We start from the raw sequence: 20,014 nt of genomic DNA, 5'->3' as shown, positions 1-20,014 counted from the left end.
GAAATGTAATACTAATATTATTAGGGTAGGCCTCCGTGTTTCACCCAGTGTCAAAGAAAGTAGAATGACATAATATTATTAATATTGAAATATTTGTTTTTTAAAGTGGGTAGTATTAGGTTACTGGTCGCAGACGATTAACTAATATCACATGCTAATACCTAGGCTAAACATATCAATAACCCTAATTTAGGGCAGACATGCCTACCCCTGTCAGCCAAAAGTAGGAACAGTTATGCCTAAAAAGAGGAATTTGAAGCCAAAAAAGAGGAACATACGCGCGGACGCAACTTTACTAAGTCAAAAATAAAAATAATTAAAAATTACTCTAATGAAATTAGTAGGCTTCTAGTCCTATATAACTAGTCTTTAAGATACATTTAAATACAGCTTATATTTAAAAAAAAATTAAATAGATTAACCAGTAACCCCCCCCCCCTCCCCCCCCCCCCCCAAAAAAAAATCATAGCTTTGAAATAACATTATTGATTTGATTATTTATGTCTTGCTTTGTTCTAGGCTATATGAACAAATGCTGAAGGCTTCATCATATGTAATATATAAGTTACGAGCAAAGACCCTTGATCTACCTAGTAAAACTCCTAGTTACTTCTTACTAAGTTCTTCATAATAGTAGTTACTAGTTAAGTTAAACTTACAAGATAGATCAGCATTCACTATTTCAGTATCTACTAGTAGATCTAGTTACAATTCTAGATCTAGTAGTAGTAGATATACTACTAACTAGATCTAGTATTAGATGATACGTGTAAATATTGTAAGTAAACTAGGAAACAGAAACGTGTGCCAAAGGGAGATAATCGCCTTTTCCTGACATTTTTTTCAATTTACTTTATTACCTTTCTTTATTAATTTTTTTTTCAAAAAAATCGGAACCAACTGAGTCAATTTCGGAATGACGGAACAAATTACTTTTTTAGGTGAAAAAGCGGGACGGTTCCGATTTTGGCGGGACGGTAGGCATGTCTGCCAAACCCATAGAATACTCCAGTAAGGGAATTACTTTTAAGGTAGTCCCTACACATTAAGTAAGAACACCTGGGTCTACAATGGCCAGGCCTGTATTAGACATTGATTTATCTAATATCTCCTATAAACCTAACCCAAGGATTCAAGTACTATTACCATCACCTCCTACTGTTGTCATAGTTCTCCTAGTTACAACTTAGCTCCTTTACACCGTGGGTCAAGTCTGTATGACGTCCCTGAGTCCACCCAGCTCTGATGGGTACCTGACTCACATTAGGGAAAGTAATGGCGGTTGGCGGAGTGAGATCACACCCCCCCCCCCCAACAGTCTACTGCTTTCTTTCCCCCCCCCCCCCCCCCGAGAGAAAAGACTGACTGAAAGAGGTGAATTTTATTTCAGCTATGCTAACTAAATGTATATGGTTTATTTAGGTTTAAAATTGAGTAAAAGAGAAGTACTATCACTTTCTACATATTAAAGTTAAGGGAGAGGTTGTATCACTATCCCTACATCAAAATTAAGGGAGAGGTTGTAAGTATCACTATCCCTACATCAAAATTAAGGGAGAGGTTGTAAGTATCACTATCCCTACATCAAAATTAAGGGAGAGGTTGTAAGTATCACTATCCCTACATCAAAATTAAGGGAGAGGTTGTAAGTATCACTGTCCCTACATCAAAATTAAGGGAGAGGTTGTATCACTAACCCTACATCAAAATTAAGGGAGAGGTTGTAAGTATCACTGTCCCTACATCAAAATTAAGGGAGAGGTTGTAAGTATCACTGTCCCTACATCAAAATTAAGGGAGAGGTTGTAAGTAATGTAACTTAAACTATCACTATCCATTATCCCTACATTTATAAGGGAGATTTGTAAGTATCACTACCCCTATGTAGTGTGGGTATGCATTAGTTAAAAAAAAAAACACAACAAAGTGGAGTTAGTATGGATGTTTTAATGGTGAGAGGGGGGGTAGGGAGGAACTAATCATACTCACATTGATGGAATTGCACACTTGTGTTTATAAACAAGAATCAACCAAAAACAAATGAAACCAAAGACACTTCACTAGTGGTGACCAACCTGATATACACAGCAGAAGCCAAGACACTATACCGAAGGTGACCCACCCTTAACACTGATACATGCTGTTGAAACTAAGATAATATACAGATAGCGACCCTTCAATACATTCAGTCAACAAATTATTTGAATAAGTTTAAGTTCTCAATCATCAAGCATTTCATTTTAATAAGCTGTTTTAAATTTATTGTTCAGAATCTAACCTTTCAGGAGCTATTGCACAATCTAAAAATAGCTGGATTCTATTTATATCTCAGATTTTCCTGAAATCTAAATTCAAGATTTTAAATCCAAAAAGTTTTTGTTTTTATTATTTTTTGAACAAATAATAATGTCCTAGGATTCAAACAAAGACTTCTTAAACATTGTACTTACTAGCTTTTCAATGAAAATAACCACACCTGAAAAATAGTTTAACTACAACAAGGCAATGGTTAGTTCCCCCTTCTTAAAATAAAGTTCTACCAAAATTAATACAAATCACGTTATATGTTGTGTCTACAGAGTTAAATGATGACATAATTTATATAAATCCCACCTCGTATTAGTCACATTGATACAGATCTGCATAGAAATCAGCTCAAAAACGTACACCCAAGCTGAACTGATCTTTAAACAGTACAAGGTCACAACTGTATTTTTGATCAACAAAATCAGATTGGCAAAACTTTCACTACAATTTCATTTTCAACTCAAATAACAATTTTGTTAAATTAATTCACAAAAAAAAAGTGAAATCATTTGCCAAACTAAAGTAGTAATATTTCAAAAATATTTTCAAAATATCAACAGAATTAAAGAAACATGTGAGTTTGATTTATGCAAGAAATCTAAAGTACATTTTGTGTTGAACAGTGATCTATACTGAATCTATTTACTAGTTTAGTGCATCAGTCTTAAAAGTTTGTTAATTAACTATACAAAGAAAGTAATCAGGAAAAATGAAACTATTATTAAGTATCTCATATCTACAAAAGAATAAGTAAGATATAGAACCCCCATAATAATAGAAAAAACCATATCAATTTCAAATACTGAGGATTTAACTGTTTTAAAATTAACTGTTTTTAAGTTGAGGCCATTACTTTCTTGAGAAACTGCAAAATGTTAAGCTAAGTAAAGCAGTCTGCAGACAAAACAACCGTTCCCGAAGTTTATAAAAAGTGTTGAGTCAACGCGAATACCATTCTTCCGTTGGTATAATGCAGCTATCACAAAGCAAAGCTGAATCTACCCAGTTGAGAAAAAAAAAGAAGTTCGGGGGTCTTTTTAAAAACTATACAGAACAGCATGATGAAAACAAATTAACTCATGCTTTTAACAAAATATTTTCAGCACTAGAAACTATTGCCTAATTATGAGTCTAGGACAAGAGGTCACAAATTACAACAGCAAACTAGGGGAATTAACTCTGACTAAACTAACTCGGCTACAGCATATATTAGCAGTTTAGTATACTTATAATTTAGAAGTAAAAAGAACATAAAAATATAGTTTGTGAATTTTTTCAATGAAAAAATTTTGAAATTGTCAGCCTTTACAAAAAGATGATTGTGCGGCTCATTGCCAAGATGAAAATATTCTTTCATGTATAATTATGTGCCCAATAAAAAGGTGGATTTTTTTAAAGGTCAGAGAAAATTCAACTAACATTACAAAGTTTGTACCATCAGGTACAAAGAGAATCTACAAATCACAACTGCTTAAAGATTAAAAATTAAAATATAAATAAGCTCTAAAAATGTAAGTTTTTCTTTAAAAAAAAACTTAAGAACTATATTTACACCCAACAATGAAGATGACTCAGCTCATTACAAATGGATTTTTACAGAACCTAAACATAGACATTTATTTTCAAACAGTGCTCACAAAAAAAAAACCTACTATTTAGTATTGTATAAAATACATTATTTTGTTGATGGTTATGTTTCATTTTTTTTTTTTTTTAAGTTTAAGTAAATAAGTTCATAATTTTTAAAGATGACAGTTTGCTCAATAGATAATAAGTGCAAAGCACAAAAGCTTACAGAAATTTCAGTTTAAACTGTAGCTCCTAGTACATCAACCAAAGGGAGATTATCCATGTGGACAGAATACTCTTAAATTCGTCAGGCTAATCATAGACAGCAAAAAATATTGTAATAGATTAGATTTATTAATAAACTTTTTTTTTTAAAAAAAGACCAGATCACCCATAATTTCTTTATAGTAGTAAATATTGTCTAAACCAAAAGCTAGCAAGTAGAAATTGTTCTACTAATACAAAAACCTTATTAATAATGATATATAAAGTCTACTACAATATAGTTGAAGCTGATGTGTTTCTTTAAGTTTCTAATCTGCTTCACAGAACAACAAAACAAAATAATACCAGCATGGCAAGCTCTAAATGGTTTTGTTGCTATGTGCTAAAACCAACATACAATCATCCAGTGTAAATACATAAGCATCACAATATTAAAGATATGAAAAAAAATCATATACAAGTAGACAATAATGCATGTCCCCATTCCCTTAAGCAATTAATACAAAATCATGTTCAAAACTAAGTGGTTAAGTTTTATTTCAATGTGAACTTTATAATCCGTAGTTGCTGGGAGAGTTTACGTGAATGTTTCACGGGTGTCAGTTCGGAACCTGTTAGAGGTTGAGATAATTAAATTTAATTTTTCTTTTCATTTTATTTTTACTGGGAAGGAATTTAAAAAACGAAGCAATCTAAAAGAGGAAGGAATCTAAAAATCTAGAATCAATGTTGCTTTCATGTGTATTTAGCCACAAGAAAAACATGTAAAAAATATTTTGGTAATTTGTACACGAAAAATTTCTTAAACTAAAAATATTTAGTTAACAGTAAAAATCACCATAAAATGTACTAATTTTTACAACAGTTTAAAAATGTGTATTGAAGAGAAGACGAAAATTTAACAAGCCTGTAGTAAATATATAATGATGAAATTGCATGCAGTTTTTTTTATATTTAAGAAATGTTTAACAATGTTCAGCTAATTTGCATTATTATTAGCTCATAAATATTCAATAAGTATTAAAAACAAAATAAAAACAAGTAATATTTTACACAATTTTCATTGTATGTGACAGGATAGTGTCACTAGTGAAAAAGTATAATTACAATAGATTACAAGTTAACATTAAAGGAAACAAATATAATAGCACTGTTGTTCATTAGTAGTAGGGAACCATATTCTAATAAATATAGCAGTAGATGATGCTTAGTCTCAGCAAGGAAACTGAAAGCTTACTATTAAAACTACATTAAAAGGGAAATATATAATTTCCTTCTATTTATACTTTTTAACTACAATTTATATTGACAAAAGATGGGAGCAACAACATCTTAAAAATATATAGGGAGCTTGGATAAAGCTAGGAACCTAAACAACACGAAATAATTATTTATTTTATTTTATTTGTATCCAAGTTCGATAAGAATTAACAGAAAACAAATACTGATCAAAGGCGAAATTAAAAAAAAATTTCTCACAAAAAAGTAAAGCTGATGAAAATCTTGGGTAGAAACATCAGATAATTTATTCTTTCTTTAACCTAGAGTCTGTCACCATATTTAATCAGACTTAATTTTAAATACCTGTATCTCTAACCATAGCATGTTAAGTATAGTTTAGTTAGTTCAATGAACATTCCCTAAATCACACCTGTTTAAAACATGTTATGAAAGTCGATGGAGATCAAATCAGGATAAAAAAGTTCTATGTGGCAGCTCACACTGCCTACAAAGGGAGCTAGGTAATACAATACAAAAAATATACAAACAGAAAAGTGTTGCTAAAACCATGACTGGAGTTGTCAACACCATTATATAACAAACAGCTACATGTTCATGTATTCACAATAAATACTTAGTACAACAATATCATTCAATTAACCATTTTGCAACCAGTTTGATATCACAATTTAGCAATTTTATATTTGATTTTTTTTTAATTCAATACTTCTAGGAACTGTTCAAAAATTTTAAAACATGAATCTTCAGAATATGCTTTTTGTTAGTCAAAATAATATATTAGGCAAGTGTAGGTAGTTAACTCACAGAAAATATACCTCAACTTGGAATGGAAGAATGATGGAATTTATTCACTACAACATTCCATGCAAGAAAAATGCTCTATTTTTTTTAAATTTAAGACATAATAAAACTGACATCTGCATGTCGCAGCAAAGACATTTATATTGTTTTAAACTGAACATTAAACCATTAAATTAATTTAAAAAAGAAAAAGCACATAAAAACATAGTTCTTTATAGGTATACATTAAAAATATAATCTTTGGCTACTTTAATATTATATAAGCTATTAACATAATTTTTTTTTTTAAATTAGAAAAAAATATTTTGACTTTAACAAAACACATTTAATTTATTTTCACTAAATCCAACACATTAAAGTAAAAAAAAATTAATTTCAAGAATTAAAAATACAATTTAAATGCACTTAAAATAAATTGTAATGAAAAAAAGAAAGCATGGCTTAAAAACCAGAGATTATAGTAAGACTGGAATGGTTTTTTTTTAAATTGTAATAGCTAAAATCAAAGTCTGAACGATATATGAATACATTATTTTGTTCATTAAATGGTATCAGCTCTAGATTGCACTACGAAATGTAATATCATTTTTAGCTTACTTTATAAATACCTACTTCTGTTAGGCTAAAGAGGTGCAGACAAAAGAAGGGCTAATAACTTACATTTAGGTGTTATTCATAGATTTTTTTAAGTAGATGGAGTAGAAAGATAGTAGAAAGCTTTATCTATTTACACATACTGAAAATATTTCTGAGTATAAATTCCACTACCGAATTTCATACTTGGAATAATAATTAAATATAAGCTCTTTTTCATTTTAGGATAGTTTAAGTTATTAAGCAAAAGTTAATGAAATATACATTTTTAAGTGCTAGTAATATACAATAACTAGACACCTATAATTTTTTAAAATGTGTGATCTAAACACAAATCATTTTGTGCCTGGGCGGTCAGTGTATGTATCAAAGATACCTAACTCTACAGACAAGATTTATAATACAAAGAGAGAAGAAAGAAAATTGTATTTTACAAGATTTAATATACACTGTAAGTAACTAATGATCTAAAAAAAAAAAATAATAATGATTTCATACAGAGATCAGTTTCTGATTGATTTGTTTTGGAACAAAAATCTTCTACATTCTATTTCATTTACAGGGGATTTCTTGATTATTTAAAGTTGTTTAAAATATTGAATTATAAAGAACTAAGAGTAAAGTAGCAAAATCATAAGTTAAAGCTTAACCAAATACAAAACTCAAAACCTTCATTTAAAAAAATGTCTAAAACTTTGATGACAAAAATGTTTTAACTTCGATAGAGTGATTAATTTTCTAATCATACTCTTTGGGAAAATTTGCAGAATTTAATTTAACAAATTCATAACAGCAAAAAAAACTACAATTGATGAACGTAAAAATTCAGTGAACACTAAAAGGCTCAGAGTAACATCAATCAACTCATAACATAATAAAAGAAAACCCAAAAATGGCAGTACATTGTACAGGAAAAAAACCCATTTTACTCAGGTATCAAAAGTTCTTATTTTTGTATACTAGTGACGTCACCTGACCCTGCCACCGGGGCTGACAAACTGTCATCGGCACCATAGGATGGTAGGTTTGTGGTGTTAAAGTTGGTCTTCTCATCAACGCCATCATCCACTTCTACTTCCTCACCTTTCCCCATACCAAGGGCTATTGGCTGTGAGGTAATGGCATCCTCAGGGGTACTTGGTGAGTTGCTCATTTCCTCCTGAAAAAGAGGTTGCTCTTGTAATCTCTAGGAATATTAAAAGAATTTTTTTGAAGTGTTAGTGTGTGAATTTCAGTTATTTTGAATCAATTGTATTAATTTGAAACAAGTGAAAATTTTAAAACTAAAAGTCACTGGTATTATTGTGAGCTTTCATTTACATTAATTTGTATTCGAAAAATTAACGTTGCAAAATAATGAACGGAAGAATTTTTAAAGTCATTATATATAAAAATGTCTAGATATTTACTTTGATTTTAAAATAAATCACTTTAAATTCTTTTTCTTTACATCATAATTTAATTCAGATTTAACTTTTAATTTCTAAACATTTATTTCATAATCTAAGAAACCAAATCAATGCATAGCAAACTAGATTGAGATTTAGAATGCTCAAAGCAGAAGGGAGTTAAATAGGAACTCTACAAGCATAAGAAATCAGGTTTATATCTGTTAATAATTTGTACTTTAAAAAAAAAAATAATCAGAATTCATTTTTTATCACAAATATTCCACTGTTAGTAAATAAAAGTTTCCATTTTTCCAGAACATTTTATTTGTTATTTAATCCTAAAATGTAAATGGGTATTTAAAATGGCTAAACTACAATAGATTTAGCAGTGAAATATTATGCTAATCTACATACAAAGTAAGAACCCTGTTCTGCTTGTTATTTAAAAAAGACTTAATCCTAGGATTAAACAAGCTTTATTTAAACACCCATCAACATGAAAGTAGTAAGCATTAGAAGAGCAGCATAGGTAGAAGTGAGTGGCGGTTATGGCATTATTATTGCAGCATATCAAGTTCAGTTGTTTTAATGTCTAAAATCAAAGCACACTTTGCGGCATTGTTCTCTAGAACAGAATAAACTAAATGACGTAAACTTGCATTAAATGGGAGATATAAAGCAAAGTTATTATTATTTTGATTACTACAATTATTTTTTCTATATAGCAGATTAATTAGTGAAATAATTAGAATCTACAAATTAACATAAATAATTATAAGGATTTTGAATTTGTAATCAATTTACGTTTTAAAGAAAAATTTATAATAAAAATATTTGTCGAAATAAATATATAAACATTTGAAAACCTTATCTTAATAAATTACAATTGCATTTTATATGGATATAAATATTTCAAGACTTATTTAAGTTTCTGACACATCTTGCCATATAAGTGATTGTAATATGTATATGCAGGCAATATCTTTGAAAAGCGCAAGCAGTTAGTAAATGCAATACTCTTAGCAGCATGATGCTACCAACAGAGGCATAAAGCTACCTATGCATGGAAGCTTCCGATATATTGACGTGCAAAAAATTGCTGTTTCAATTTTTGTATCTAACCTGGCCATCTTTCATCCCATCTTTACTACTCACATGGAGGTTTGCGTAGTCGCCATCTTCTTCCGGTGACTGAGGGCGACACTTGCCACAGCAGAAATTGCAGCACAGGCAACAGCAGCAGCAGCAGTAGCAGCCAGTGATGATGCCACAGAAGATGGCCAGTGCCTGAGTCAAACATGAAGGGTAAAATATATAGCTGATGTTGAGTTAATATATAGATAAAATATATAGCTGATACATAGTCATATACAGCCAGTGATGATGCCACAGAAGATGGCCAGTGCCTGAGTCAAACATGAAGGGTAAAATTTACAGCTGATGTTAAGTCAATATATAGATAAAATATATAGCTGATACACAGTCATATACTGAGGATAAAATATAGGTTGATAACAAAATCATGGATAATCAAATAGAATGCCTAAAACAAAGACAAAATTGATAAATTGTACTGCCAGAGCCTGTTCAAATAAAATAATTCACCAGTTTGTAAACTGATGGAAACACAAAGGCTATAATGTAGTGTCAGTACCTGCTTCCGCTATGGATGATAACATAAACATACTCTATCCCAACAATCACCAAGTCATGAAGAAATCTAAGCACACTTTATTATTATTACATTGAAGTGTCAGCATCATTATTCCAGTAGACACCTTGTTGGAGGGGTGAGGGGAGAACTGCTGATTTATGAAAGCAGATAAAAGATAAATGTTTTTTACCTTACACCACCCACTGGTTAGAACAAGATATGTGTTGACATTTTCTTCCCCAAACTGCTCTGCTGCATAAATTCCCATGGAACCATAGCGATCATAGATACCTCTTTTGGTGCCATCTGAAAGGATCATGTTGGCTCGGTTGATTTCTTTGAACTGAGAAGGTAAAAAAATTGAAATGTTAAACCTAAAATAAAACTATAACCTTATTTACAAGACTGAGTTATTTGTTTACATGATGTGTGAAAACATTGGTTTATAAAGAACCTATTTAGATCAGATAGTCAACACGTCAGATAAAGTAGAGTCCATCAGTTTCACTGATTATGGTGTATGAGAAGATTGTATAGTCAGCAGTGTGTGCAGCTAAATTTACTTTACCTAACTAAAGAGCTGGGTAGAAGCTCTATTCACTCAGGTCTCCTAAAATTCAACTTTAGTAAACATGCGCTATCATCTGTCTATTCTGTCCCATTAAATGTAACAAACAGAGGCAAAGAAAATATGGCTTGCTCCTATACAACACATTATAAGCATGATGACCAGCATAACACAGGTCCTTATCTGGAGCTACCACAGATGGCTTACCACTGAGGACACTTATATAAACTATGCCCAAGTGGAACAGCAGGCTAACTATTAGCTGCTATGTTATCCCATTAAATTAAGACATCGGGGCCAAAAAAGAAAAATTGCTAGAATATACATCAAGAAATTTCTTTGTCTAAAATAGCATCAAATAGTAGTAATTTCATTACAACTCTAGTACAGTGTATATTGTGTTGGTCAAAAGCGACACTACATATTTACTAACCCTCTATAAAACATTAAAGCGACATGTGTTGCAGTATATCTAAGTCTGATAAAACTTTATTCCAAATGCTCTTTCTGGCTGTGTCAAAGATTTAGCTAGCAACTGGCATTAGTTGAGTGGTTGGCCTCTCCTGCCGTTACATGCAAAGACCAATGCTGTGAGCAAGGAATATTTCCAGACAGTAAACAGTTTACCTTGTCAGCTGCATCAGGGTTGTCTCTGTTTTTGTCTGGGTGAAACTTGAGTGCCAGCTGTAAGAGAACACAAAATTTGTATAATGTATTCACTATATATTTATTTATTTATTCAAATGAGCCCCGACCTGCTGCGTAGCATACGCCTCTATTTAGTTATTTTCTACTTTTCAGTAATTTCATCATTTGTGAATTGGACACTACCCTCCATTCCCCCCCCCCCCCCCCCCCCGTGAAAGCACTAATTTGCCTTGGCTCTATGATTGTAAACATTTGGCGTGAACCACAGCTCACCAGACTGGAAAGCTATGGAGGGGGCCGGGGGGTAGTTAGATAGTCAGCTTGCGTCATGGTGCCCATGAAAAAATATATAATCTAAAAATTGTTCAATTTTTAGAAAATTTGTATAAGTAGTCTCTGTGATGTAATTTATTAACTTCTATTAACTAGGCATGCTGTCGTAGATGTAATAATAATACCTTTCTGTATGCCTTCTTGATTTCATCACTGGTGGCTCCTTTCTTTAGGCCCAATAACTCATATAAAGAATTCCCTGAGCGACTGGAAAAAATAAAGCAAATTAGTTTACTGTTAATTATTTAGGAAATGATGCAGATACAATTTCCCAACACCAATTAATCAGAAGTTAATTTTTCTTTACAATCTAAGTAGTTGAATGTTTGAAGACAAGGCAATTAAAATCAGTCTCGAGAATATAAACTTACTTCTAAAAGTACTTATCGCAACTATTATAAAATTACGTTTGAATAATTATAAACTTACAAATACAATTATTATTGCTTGTGACACAATCAAACACACACAAAATACCAGTACTTAAAGCAAAAAATAACAACATTATAATTACACCACAGTTTGAGACAAAAATATTAAATGGACAAAAAAAAAGCTGGCACCTTTAATCTTTTTAAAGTTAAAACAACCAGTTATACTGTGTGCACAAATAATGATAGTTGAGAATGCTTCATTCTGATGATAATTATCTTTTATATGGTAGATATCTTTTTTTAAGTCATCATTTGCTTAAATTTGTCTTTAGTGATTTACTATTATTCTCTATGAACAGAACAACTCTAAGTATTTTATCTGATCTGAGTTACCTTAGTTCTCTTTCTCTCTCTTTTTTTTTAAATCTGCTGTTAGTCATGCTCTCAGTGCTGAATACATGATCAAATGGCTTAGACTGAGTCAGCATGGTGTCATGGTGTTTAGAGATCTTCGGATTTTTAACCCCCAATTATATTTTAACATTGAGCTGGGACTGATTTCATCTTTCAAAACATACACTTATCAGATGACTGCTTAACAAAACAAAATAAAGCTCTGGTTTATCAATCACAAATTAATGGATCAAATAGTAAATAACTACATTTGTAAACCTAAATTAAAAGGGTTTTCTAAGACTTCGTTTATCAATACATTACATTTATTTAGTAATTAAAAGTTAATCTGAGTAGAGCTATCTTTTAGTTAAAAATCTATTTTAAACTGACTTTAAATTAAAAGTTATCAAGCTGCAGTGATTTCTTAAACAATAACAATTTAAAGCTAATTATCCATGGATAATTTATTGTTAGTTTAAAATTTTACAATTTAGGGCTAACAAAAACTATTATAAATTGGAGGGCTTAAAATTTTATTCTTAATACTTATCTATAAGCAATAAACAGTAAAGCAAAATTTTAATTTTAAAGACAATAATTCTCAAATTTTTAAAAATTATTGCACGACAATGGAAAAGAAAACATTTTCATCTGTAATTTTAAAAAGGCAAATTTTAAAAATCTAGTCTGAACAGCTCAACATACAGTAACTTACCATTTCTTATATTGAGAACAATCTATACAAAGATATACTGTATTAACATGAACAGTTTTTCCATTTTTAATTAACCAGAGACTAGTTTGTATGTACAAGTGTGTACGGTAACCAACCAAATCTTTAGCAAAACAACATTTCATGTCTATGCATGTAACTGATTTTATATACATAAACAATTTTTAAAAACCCAACTTTAAGGGTTTTTAATTACTTAATTAATAATGAATTACTGTATACATAGCAAAAACACTGCAAAACAGCTTATTTGTCCAATTTTCTTGACAGCGGCATTGGTCTAGCAAATAACAGGGATAAACATGGTTTTAAAACTACCTTTAGCTTAGCCTCTGTTGCTGACATTATTTCCTGAGACTAATTTCATAAGGTATGGCTACAACAAAAGATTCACTAGCGCATGTAAAAAAATTTGCATGTCAAGGTCAAATACTCCTTGTAAGATGATTTTTTAACTTATTTTAATCCAATAATTGATATTCATTATATTTTATACATTTTAATGATAAAATCATCTGCTTCTGAGACCTTGGCATATGAAGGGTTAATCTGGTCAGCACTATGCCCAGCCGCCATTTTTCCCAAACATGAGTTACCCATCAGAGCTGTGTGTGCTCAGAGACATTCTATTGACTTAAACCCGGATTCAAACTAAAGACTTTCCGGTTAGCAGTCTAAATCTCTACCACCAGGCGATGTCGTCCCATAATGATAAAATCAACTCATGTTATTGATACCAGAAAATGGTGTAGGTTTTGACACATTTTACAGGGAAGGTGATTATTGATCATTGTCATGAAATAACTGATTAACACAAAAAAGACACAAATCATATAACTAACAGAGAAGAATAAATATTAAATCAATACAAAAATTGTAAATTACATTGAATCTTCCAGTTAAGTTCATTAAATTGAATGTGTGACATATTAAATAAAGGCAGGCATGATAGAGATTCTCCACAAATCATAAGATCAACTGTTATGATTGCTGCATGTTATCAATAGACCAGGCATCTAGTAACGAGAATATTAGTTTTATTTTGGATTTGTATGGTATTGTAATCAATTTGCATAAAGTATTTATATTTTTATAATTAGATTGTGCTTTATAGTATTTTGTAATAGGTATAATACTAAAAGTAAACCAGGGCTCAATGGGTGATAGTAACTAAACCACTTTTTTTCAACTTAGTTATAAAAGCTTTTTCTACTTTTAATACTACACTACATTTTACTGACTGTTTATAAATGTTGCTTGTCATTATATTTGGTGACTAAATATAACAGTTTCATTGTGGTGTTGGATTACTTCAATTAGGGCCTATAGTATTTAAAATAGCATATGGTGTGCATGGCAGCCTTTTTTCCCTCAGACATTCTTCTCAGGGGGGGGGAGGGGGATAATTAAAGTTCTAATGGACACTAGATGAAGTAGTATATATTTTGTATATAAAGAAGAGATGCCTGAAAGAATCTCTGATGGCAACACTAAGTTCACTTTGTTGGGCATGTACTCAGCATTTTTTTTTAAACTAGATACGTTGATTGTCACTGTCAACCCTGCTTCATAAGCTTTCATAAGCTAAACCCACACACAAATGACAAGGTCACATAGCCCTAAAACTAAAAGTAACACTAACACTATTGTGAGAGGCAGTCTCATGGAATATCTACATGTTTATAAAGTTTTATATAGTGGTATATGATATATCATGTTATAGCAACAAGGAAGTTCAAGTAGTCTGGAAAAAGCACACTGCAAGCACTATTACTATACTATTAGTATTATAGTGATGTACCAATCCCCTTAATTTGACACTGATTTTCTAATTTTAATTTTATATAATAATTTTGCTTGCATATTTCAATTAAGTTACCGCCATTGGTAAGCATCATCAAAGGGCAGTTTTATCATTTAAATTTAATCTTTAAAAATAACTAAAAATACTGTAGTGTTTTCATTACGTTTTTCAACGGTTTTTGTGTTGCGGTTGTGTCAAACAGGGTCCATAGCCAGATCCCAAAAGAAAATTCAAGGCTTTTTCAAGGTTTTCAAGGTGATTTTGGGGGGAATTTCAAGGTATAAACTACCACTAACGGGCATTACAATGAGGGTGATGTATGTTTTTTGCACACACAATTTTTAAAATAATGTTGGTGTTATTACAAAATTATCTAATTCAGGAGATTGCAAAAGGGATTATGCTGGACTTTCAGACAATCAGTATCTTTGGTGTCAAATGACACTCCTCCAACTTCTATTTTCAGAAAAACCTCTTTCAACACTGGCTTGACCATGTGACAGAAGCAATAGATGTCTAACAATTTTCCAAATGTTCACATAAGAAATTTTGCTACCAAGCTGTTCTATGAAAAAAATGTCCAGCCTATAATGTTCTCAATTAGATTTAAATAGACAACCATTTAGAGTACATGTATCTATGAATGTTGAAAATTGAAACAGAACTTGGTCACACTCAGCTGATTTCAGTTTCCATTTGTTGACTAGGATGTGAAGAATTCCCTTCATTTTTTTTGGTGAACTGGCTCTATTTTTAAACATTTGCATTAGGCTAAGTCTCTCACTAATGACTAAAGTAATGGAGATTTTAAAAAAAAATTTGATGAAAATCCTATCAAAGTTGTCTTACAATCAGATTTGAAATTGAGAATTTGAAGCTCACTTGCTTTTTTTATTTTTTCTAGAGACTTTATTAGAGAGTCAGCAACAAACCCAACTTCAATTGAATGACTTGTCAATGTCAAGTGATAATCAGAATCAGGTCATTATACATAAAAGGAAGCATTGGTTCGTCTGTCTGATAGTCCTTTAAAAAGGACTCTGGACACGTATAGAAACAAAAAAAAACCTAGCTATGCTTGTAGAAATTATCCTGCATAATGTCATAAATGACCTCACGCTTTTTAAAAGATTATTACCTCTCCCCCCCCCCTCCGTCACACATCACAAAAAGCCAGGCCCCGCCCTCTAAAATGACGTCACACCTCAGCCTATAACCCCTCCCACCCCCCCCCCCCCCCTTGATTGCAGTTCAATTTTTCTTAAAATAGGATTTTTTTTCCAAAATCTTGTCTGAACTCTGTCAAAATAGAGTATTTTAATCAATTCCTTTTACAATTTATTAAAACAGTTTTCTAAAATGCTAAAATTCGTTTTCTAACATTGCTTTTTAATAATGCAAAAGTGTGATGTCACACGATCTGAACCCCCCCTCCCCCATCCCCTCATCACACACCGTCACACGATTACGGATCCCTCTCCCCCTACGAGTGTGGCGTCATTTATGGACGACCCCCAATGTCCCCACCTATGATATACATGATGACGTAAAGAAATATCGTGGAAGTTTTAAGTTAGTTCATATCGCGGAATATCAGAATTAAGTTGTTTTTTTAAACAATTTCACAAGTAACTGCGCTAGTAATACTCATGTCAGAGATGTAGCCGCCCGACAAAGTAAAAAGCGGATTTTTTTTACAAGCGGATGGGAGGGGGCAGTGACAGCGGCAATTTTCTCAAACACGGTAATTCGAGGCTTCTTAAACATTTCAAGGACGTTTTACCACAGTAAAAATCAATTAGATCTAGACCCTGCTAGATGGTGTAACTAAATTATAGCAGACCTACATATTTTGTTCAATGACCTAAAACGATGCAGATCTAGTTTTTGTTTTCGCTTAAATCTAGCAGTAAGCCCAATGTTAAAGATAACCACGTTAAAATTAGATAAACAGCGTTTGTAGAACTGCCTTGACCGCGAGACACAACTGTTCTCGCGCCTGGTCTCGTGTCGTAGGTCTTACGGTCAGCGCGACCTTGAAGTGAGAGGTGGTAAAAAAAGTGTCCGTAAAGTTAAGTGAAAACAGCACAGTCATAGTCCTTCAAATTATTTTTCTTTTCTTTTGATAAATACAAATTTTTTTTTACGTCGGCGCAAAATCTTTCCTTTTTTTAAAAAGACAATCGGCGATGCTAATGAGCTGGTAATGTTAGGATTTAGTTTTTTTTTAATTACACAGCCTAGCGGTAGCCCATTGATGGCGTCACGTTATTAATGCGAATTTTACACCAACCTCTATCGTCATAAATAACCAGACAGCCACGTCAAGAATGACATAAAAAAGTTCTGTCTACAGCCTCACCCATCTGATACAGTCAATGTATATTTGGTCCATAGCGCACGTGAGATTGACGATTACATCATTTGCTATTGGTTTTTTTAACGAACGTGATAAATATGTCTATTGGCATTAGGAAATCTTGTTGGTTAATAGTTAAAATCTAGATCTAGATCCACGACTATATTAATTATTAATATACTGCGAGGTCACTGTAAGTTGAGATAGACCTAGAAGACCTTCTAAGGTCGCAGTGACCGAAACATCTGCTATCGTGGGGTACACAAAGAACCGTGATTGATCTAGGTTCGTAAAAACATGTCTTCTCGCACATCTAAAACAACAGAACACAATAACTCGATAAATTATGTCTCGCTATTTACCCGTAATTCCGCAGCTACGTTTCGCCCTTTTGTGTTTAACAAACACCGAGAAAATTTTAATTTAAATAAATAGAAACCTACGCTCGCATAGTTCAGGCTATTCTTTTTTTATTTAAACCTAAGGCTTATTTTCTTGAAGAAAAAATATTAGTTCTGGATGTAGGTTTAATTATAATCGAGATAATTTCCATGCGCGACCAGAAATTTAATGATTTAGGCCACATTCCAATTTTTTTCTTTACAGACATCACCGATCAGGAGACAACAGACCACTCGCGGGGTCAATAAAGTTCACAATATAAATAGAGCCAACGACTGCCGAGATATTGTCGGGAAGGGATTTGGGGGGGGGGGGGGGGGTCGATTATGATTGAAGATGTTTGAAACCATAGAACCGGATAACACGGAAATTTAACACAAGAAAAAAAAAAGGTCGACACTAAATTGATTTTGATGTTTACTGTGGGCTTTAGCGTAACATTTGCGGCCTAATTCCGCAACAGGGGTGTCAAAATTGAAAAATTACGGACAAATCCGTACAAGTAGGTAGGCCCTAACAGAAAACAATGAATCTAGATCTAAATTTAGCCCTCGGCTATCGTTTATGTCACGATCTAGAATCTATGTTAGGAAGAGGCTATGCAAAACTGGTCAGTTTGAGGTCATACCGCGAGGCTCAGCGAAGGAGAGGGTTGGAAATAGTAGACTCCGAAGTTAACGCAGACCCACGTCAAAAAAAAAACAGAAAAAATTTAGATCCATCAGAATTGAATTTTTTTTTTTAAATTCGATTTACGCACGGTTTTCAAGGTTTATCTATAAAATTCAAGGGGTTTTGCTCATTTTTGGGGAAATTCAAGGGTTTTTCAAGGCCTTGAGATGTTTTTTTGGAATTCAAGGGTTTTTCAAGGATTCAAGGTCCGCTACGGACCCTGTGTTTATAATAAAATACGCACAACTGGGGCTGGGGGTGAACGTGAAGTGGGAATAAAATACACTAAAATGGAGTATTAGGGCCTACCAAAATTCTCCCTGAATTTTTCTCATTATTACGAACAAGAACTTCAATCATTGTTCTTTTGTTCAGTTCAAAGATAAAGATTCAGAATCTACTCACTACTGTCTACTGACTACTCAGTTTCAGTTCAGTCACCTGTCATCACTCATTCAGTTAGTTATTCAGTTGGTCTCTCTCGAAAAATTAAAAACAAAAAAAAAAGTAGGCTACTTTTTTATCTACTTACGAATAAGTACGATGTCTGCTAGCCATTTTTTAATTTTAAAATGACAGGAAAGTATTTCAAAAGCTAGCTTTTTTACAATGATTTTAGATCTATATCTTATTTATAATAAATCAAAGGAATCTTCATCATCCTTCGATTATTAATTCTATACAATGTACTTTAGCATCCGCCATTTTGGTAGATTTTAGGTTTCGCTTAAAATGAACATTTATTAAAATACCGAAAAATATCTGATAGAGTATAATCAAGATCTAGAAAATAAATCTAGATCTTTTTTTCTAGGTCTAAATAGTTACACCTGTATGCCTACATAAATAATTAAAAAGTTAAGTACGATTATATATTTCCATCAAACTTAGTTAGGCTATGTACTAGATCTAGATAACAAGACTTATATAACAACATTATTATTTTTTTGCCCAAAGCCCCCCCCCCCCCCACATACACACACACTAAGTATGAAAAGTCAGACTCCTTAAAGTAACGTCACACTGTTACTGTAGCATATCCCCTCCCCTATTCCCATTTTTATCTACTTTAAAAAAAATTTAAGACATCGCACTACTCTCCCCCCCCCCAGTGTCACACACTGTCACAAAAAGTCCGAAGCCTGCCCCCCCCCCCCCACACACACCCACACACCACCACCACCACACAAGTGTGACGTCATTTATAGACTTGCTCCTGGAAGAGAAGAAAGGAGAAGAGATGACATTCTAAACATCTGTGACTAAGAGCCAATGTGTGTATTACGAAGTCATTATTAACTAGCTAATTTCGTGTTTTAAAATGTAATATAGGCTCCAACTGCCAATAAAGATCTCTCCAGTTATATTACAATGAAGCCGCTACCAGAGTAATAAAAATGACATCATACCGTCACCACATCGGATACAGAGTTTCTTCCAGGCATCTCAAATTTTTACCCCCCCCCCCCCCCCCTTCCCCGAACGAAATGAAATTTATATAATTTATATAGAAAATATATACTTTTAACAGTGTCATCTCCCCCGAAGAAAGTTTACCGCCCCCCCCCCCCCACCCCCCGAAAATTTCAAGTGCCCCCCCCCCCCCCCCCGGAGAAAAAAGTCTGGAAGAAACACTGATCGGATAAGGCCAGGGTGTACGAAAAACGTTTTCAATTTTAAGCTCATCTTACATTGGTCTAGCTCACCGCCACTTTGTGAACTGGTAAAGATGTCATCATCATCATCATCATCATTCCTTTGTGGCCCCTGGGGAGCAAAGGGCTGCAACCACACATCTCCAGCGGACTCGGTTTTGGGCTGCTCCTCTAATCCAGTGTTTTTTCCAGACTTTTTTCTCCGGGGGGGGGGGGGGGGGGGCACTTGAAATCTTCAAGGGGGGGCGGTAAACTTTCTTCGGGGGGGGGGGGGCGGACACTGTTAA

General features: G+C 32.8%; 1 protein-coding gene across 5 annotated transcripts; it reads right to left on the bottom strand.

Moving 5' to 3' along the window:
* Positions 1-1,931: 1,931 nt before the first annotated feature.
* Positions 1,932-18,785, bottom strand: LOC131956788 (dnaJ homolog subfamily C member 5). 5 transcript variants are annotated; one of them, XM_059321375.1, is made up of 8 exons: positions 18,605-18,785; positions 12,818-12,839; positions 12,100-12,300; positions 11,458-11,539; positions 10,979-11,035; positions 9,974-10,126; positions 9,252-9,416; positions 1,932-7,897 (listed from the first exon to the last, which is right to left on the bottom strand). In XM_059321375.1, the coding sequence occupies exons 3-8, from the start codon at positions 12,192-12,194 to the stop codon at positions 7,685-7,687; spliced, it is 765 nt and encodes a 254-aa protein (XP_059177358.1). In that variant the 5' UTR covers positions 12,195-12,300; positions 12,818-12,839; positions 18,605-18,785; the 3' UTR covers positions 1,932-7,684. The 5 variants fall into 5 exon arrangements, with proteins under 5 accessions (XP_059177358.1, XP_059177357.1, XP_059177360.1 ...); XM_059321374.1 differs by having other exon boundaries at positions 12,100-12,297; XM_059321377.1 differs by having other exon boundaries at positions 9,285-9,416; positions 12,100-12,297.
* Between the last annotated feature and the right edge of the window lie 1,229 nt (positions 18,786-20,014).

This window comes from Physella acuta, unplaced genomic scaffold, assembly GCF_028476545.2.
Source record: "Physella acuta isolate Inbredline_101_S28 unplaced genomic scaffold, ASM2847654v3 ptg001176l, whole genome shotgun sequence".
Lineage (NCBI taxonomy): Eukaryota > Metazoa > Mollusca > Gastropoda > Physidae > Physella > Physella acuta.
The sequence above is the reverse complement of the archived record's forward strand: the minus strand, read 5'-3'. Positions and strand labels throughout refer to the sequence as shown.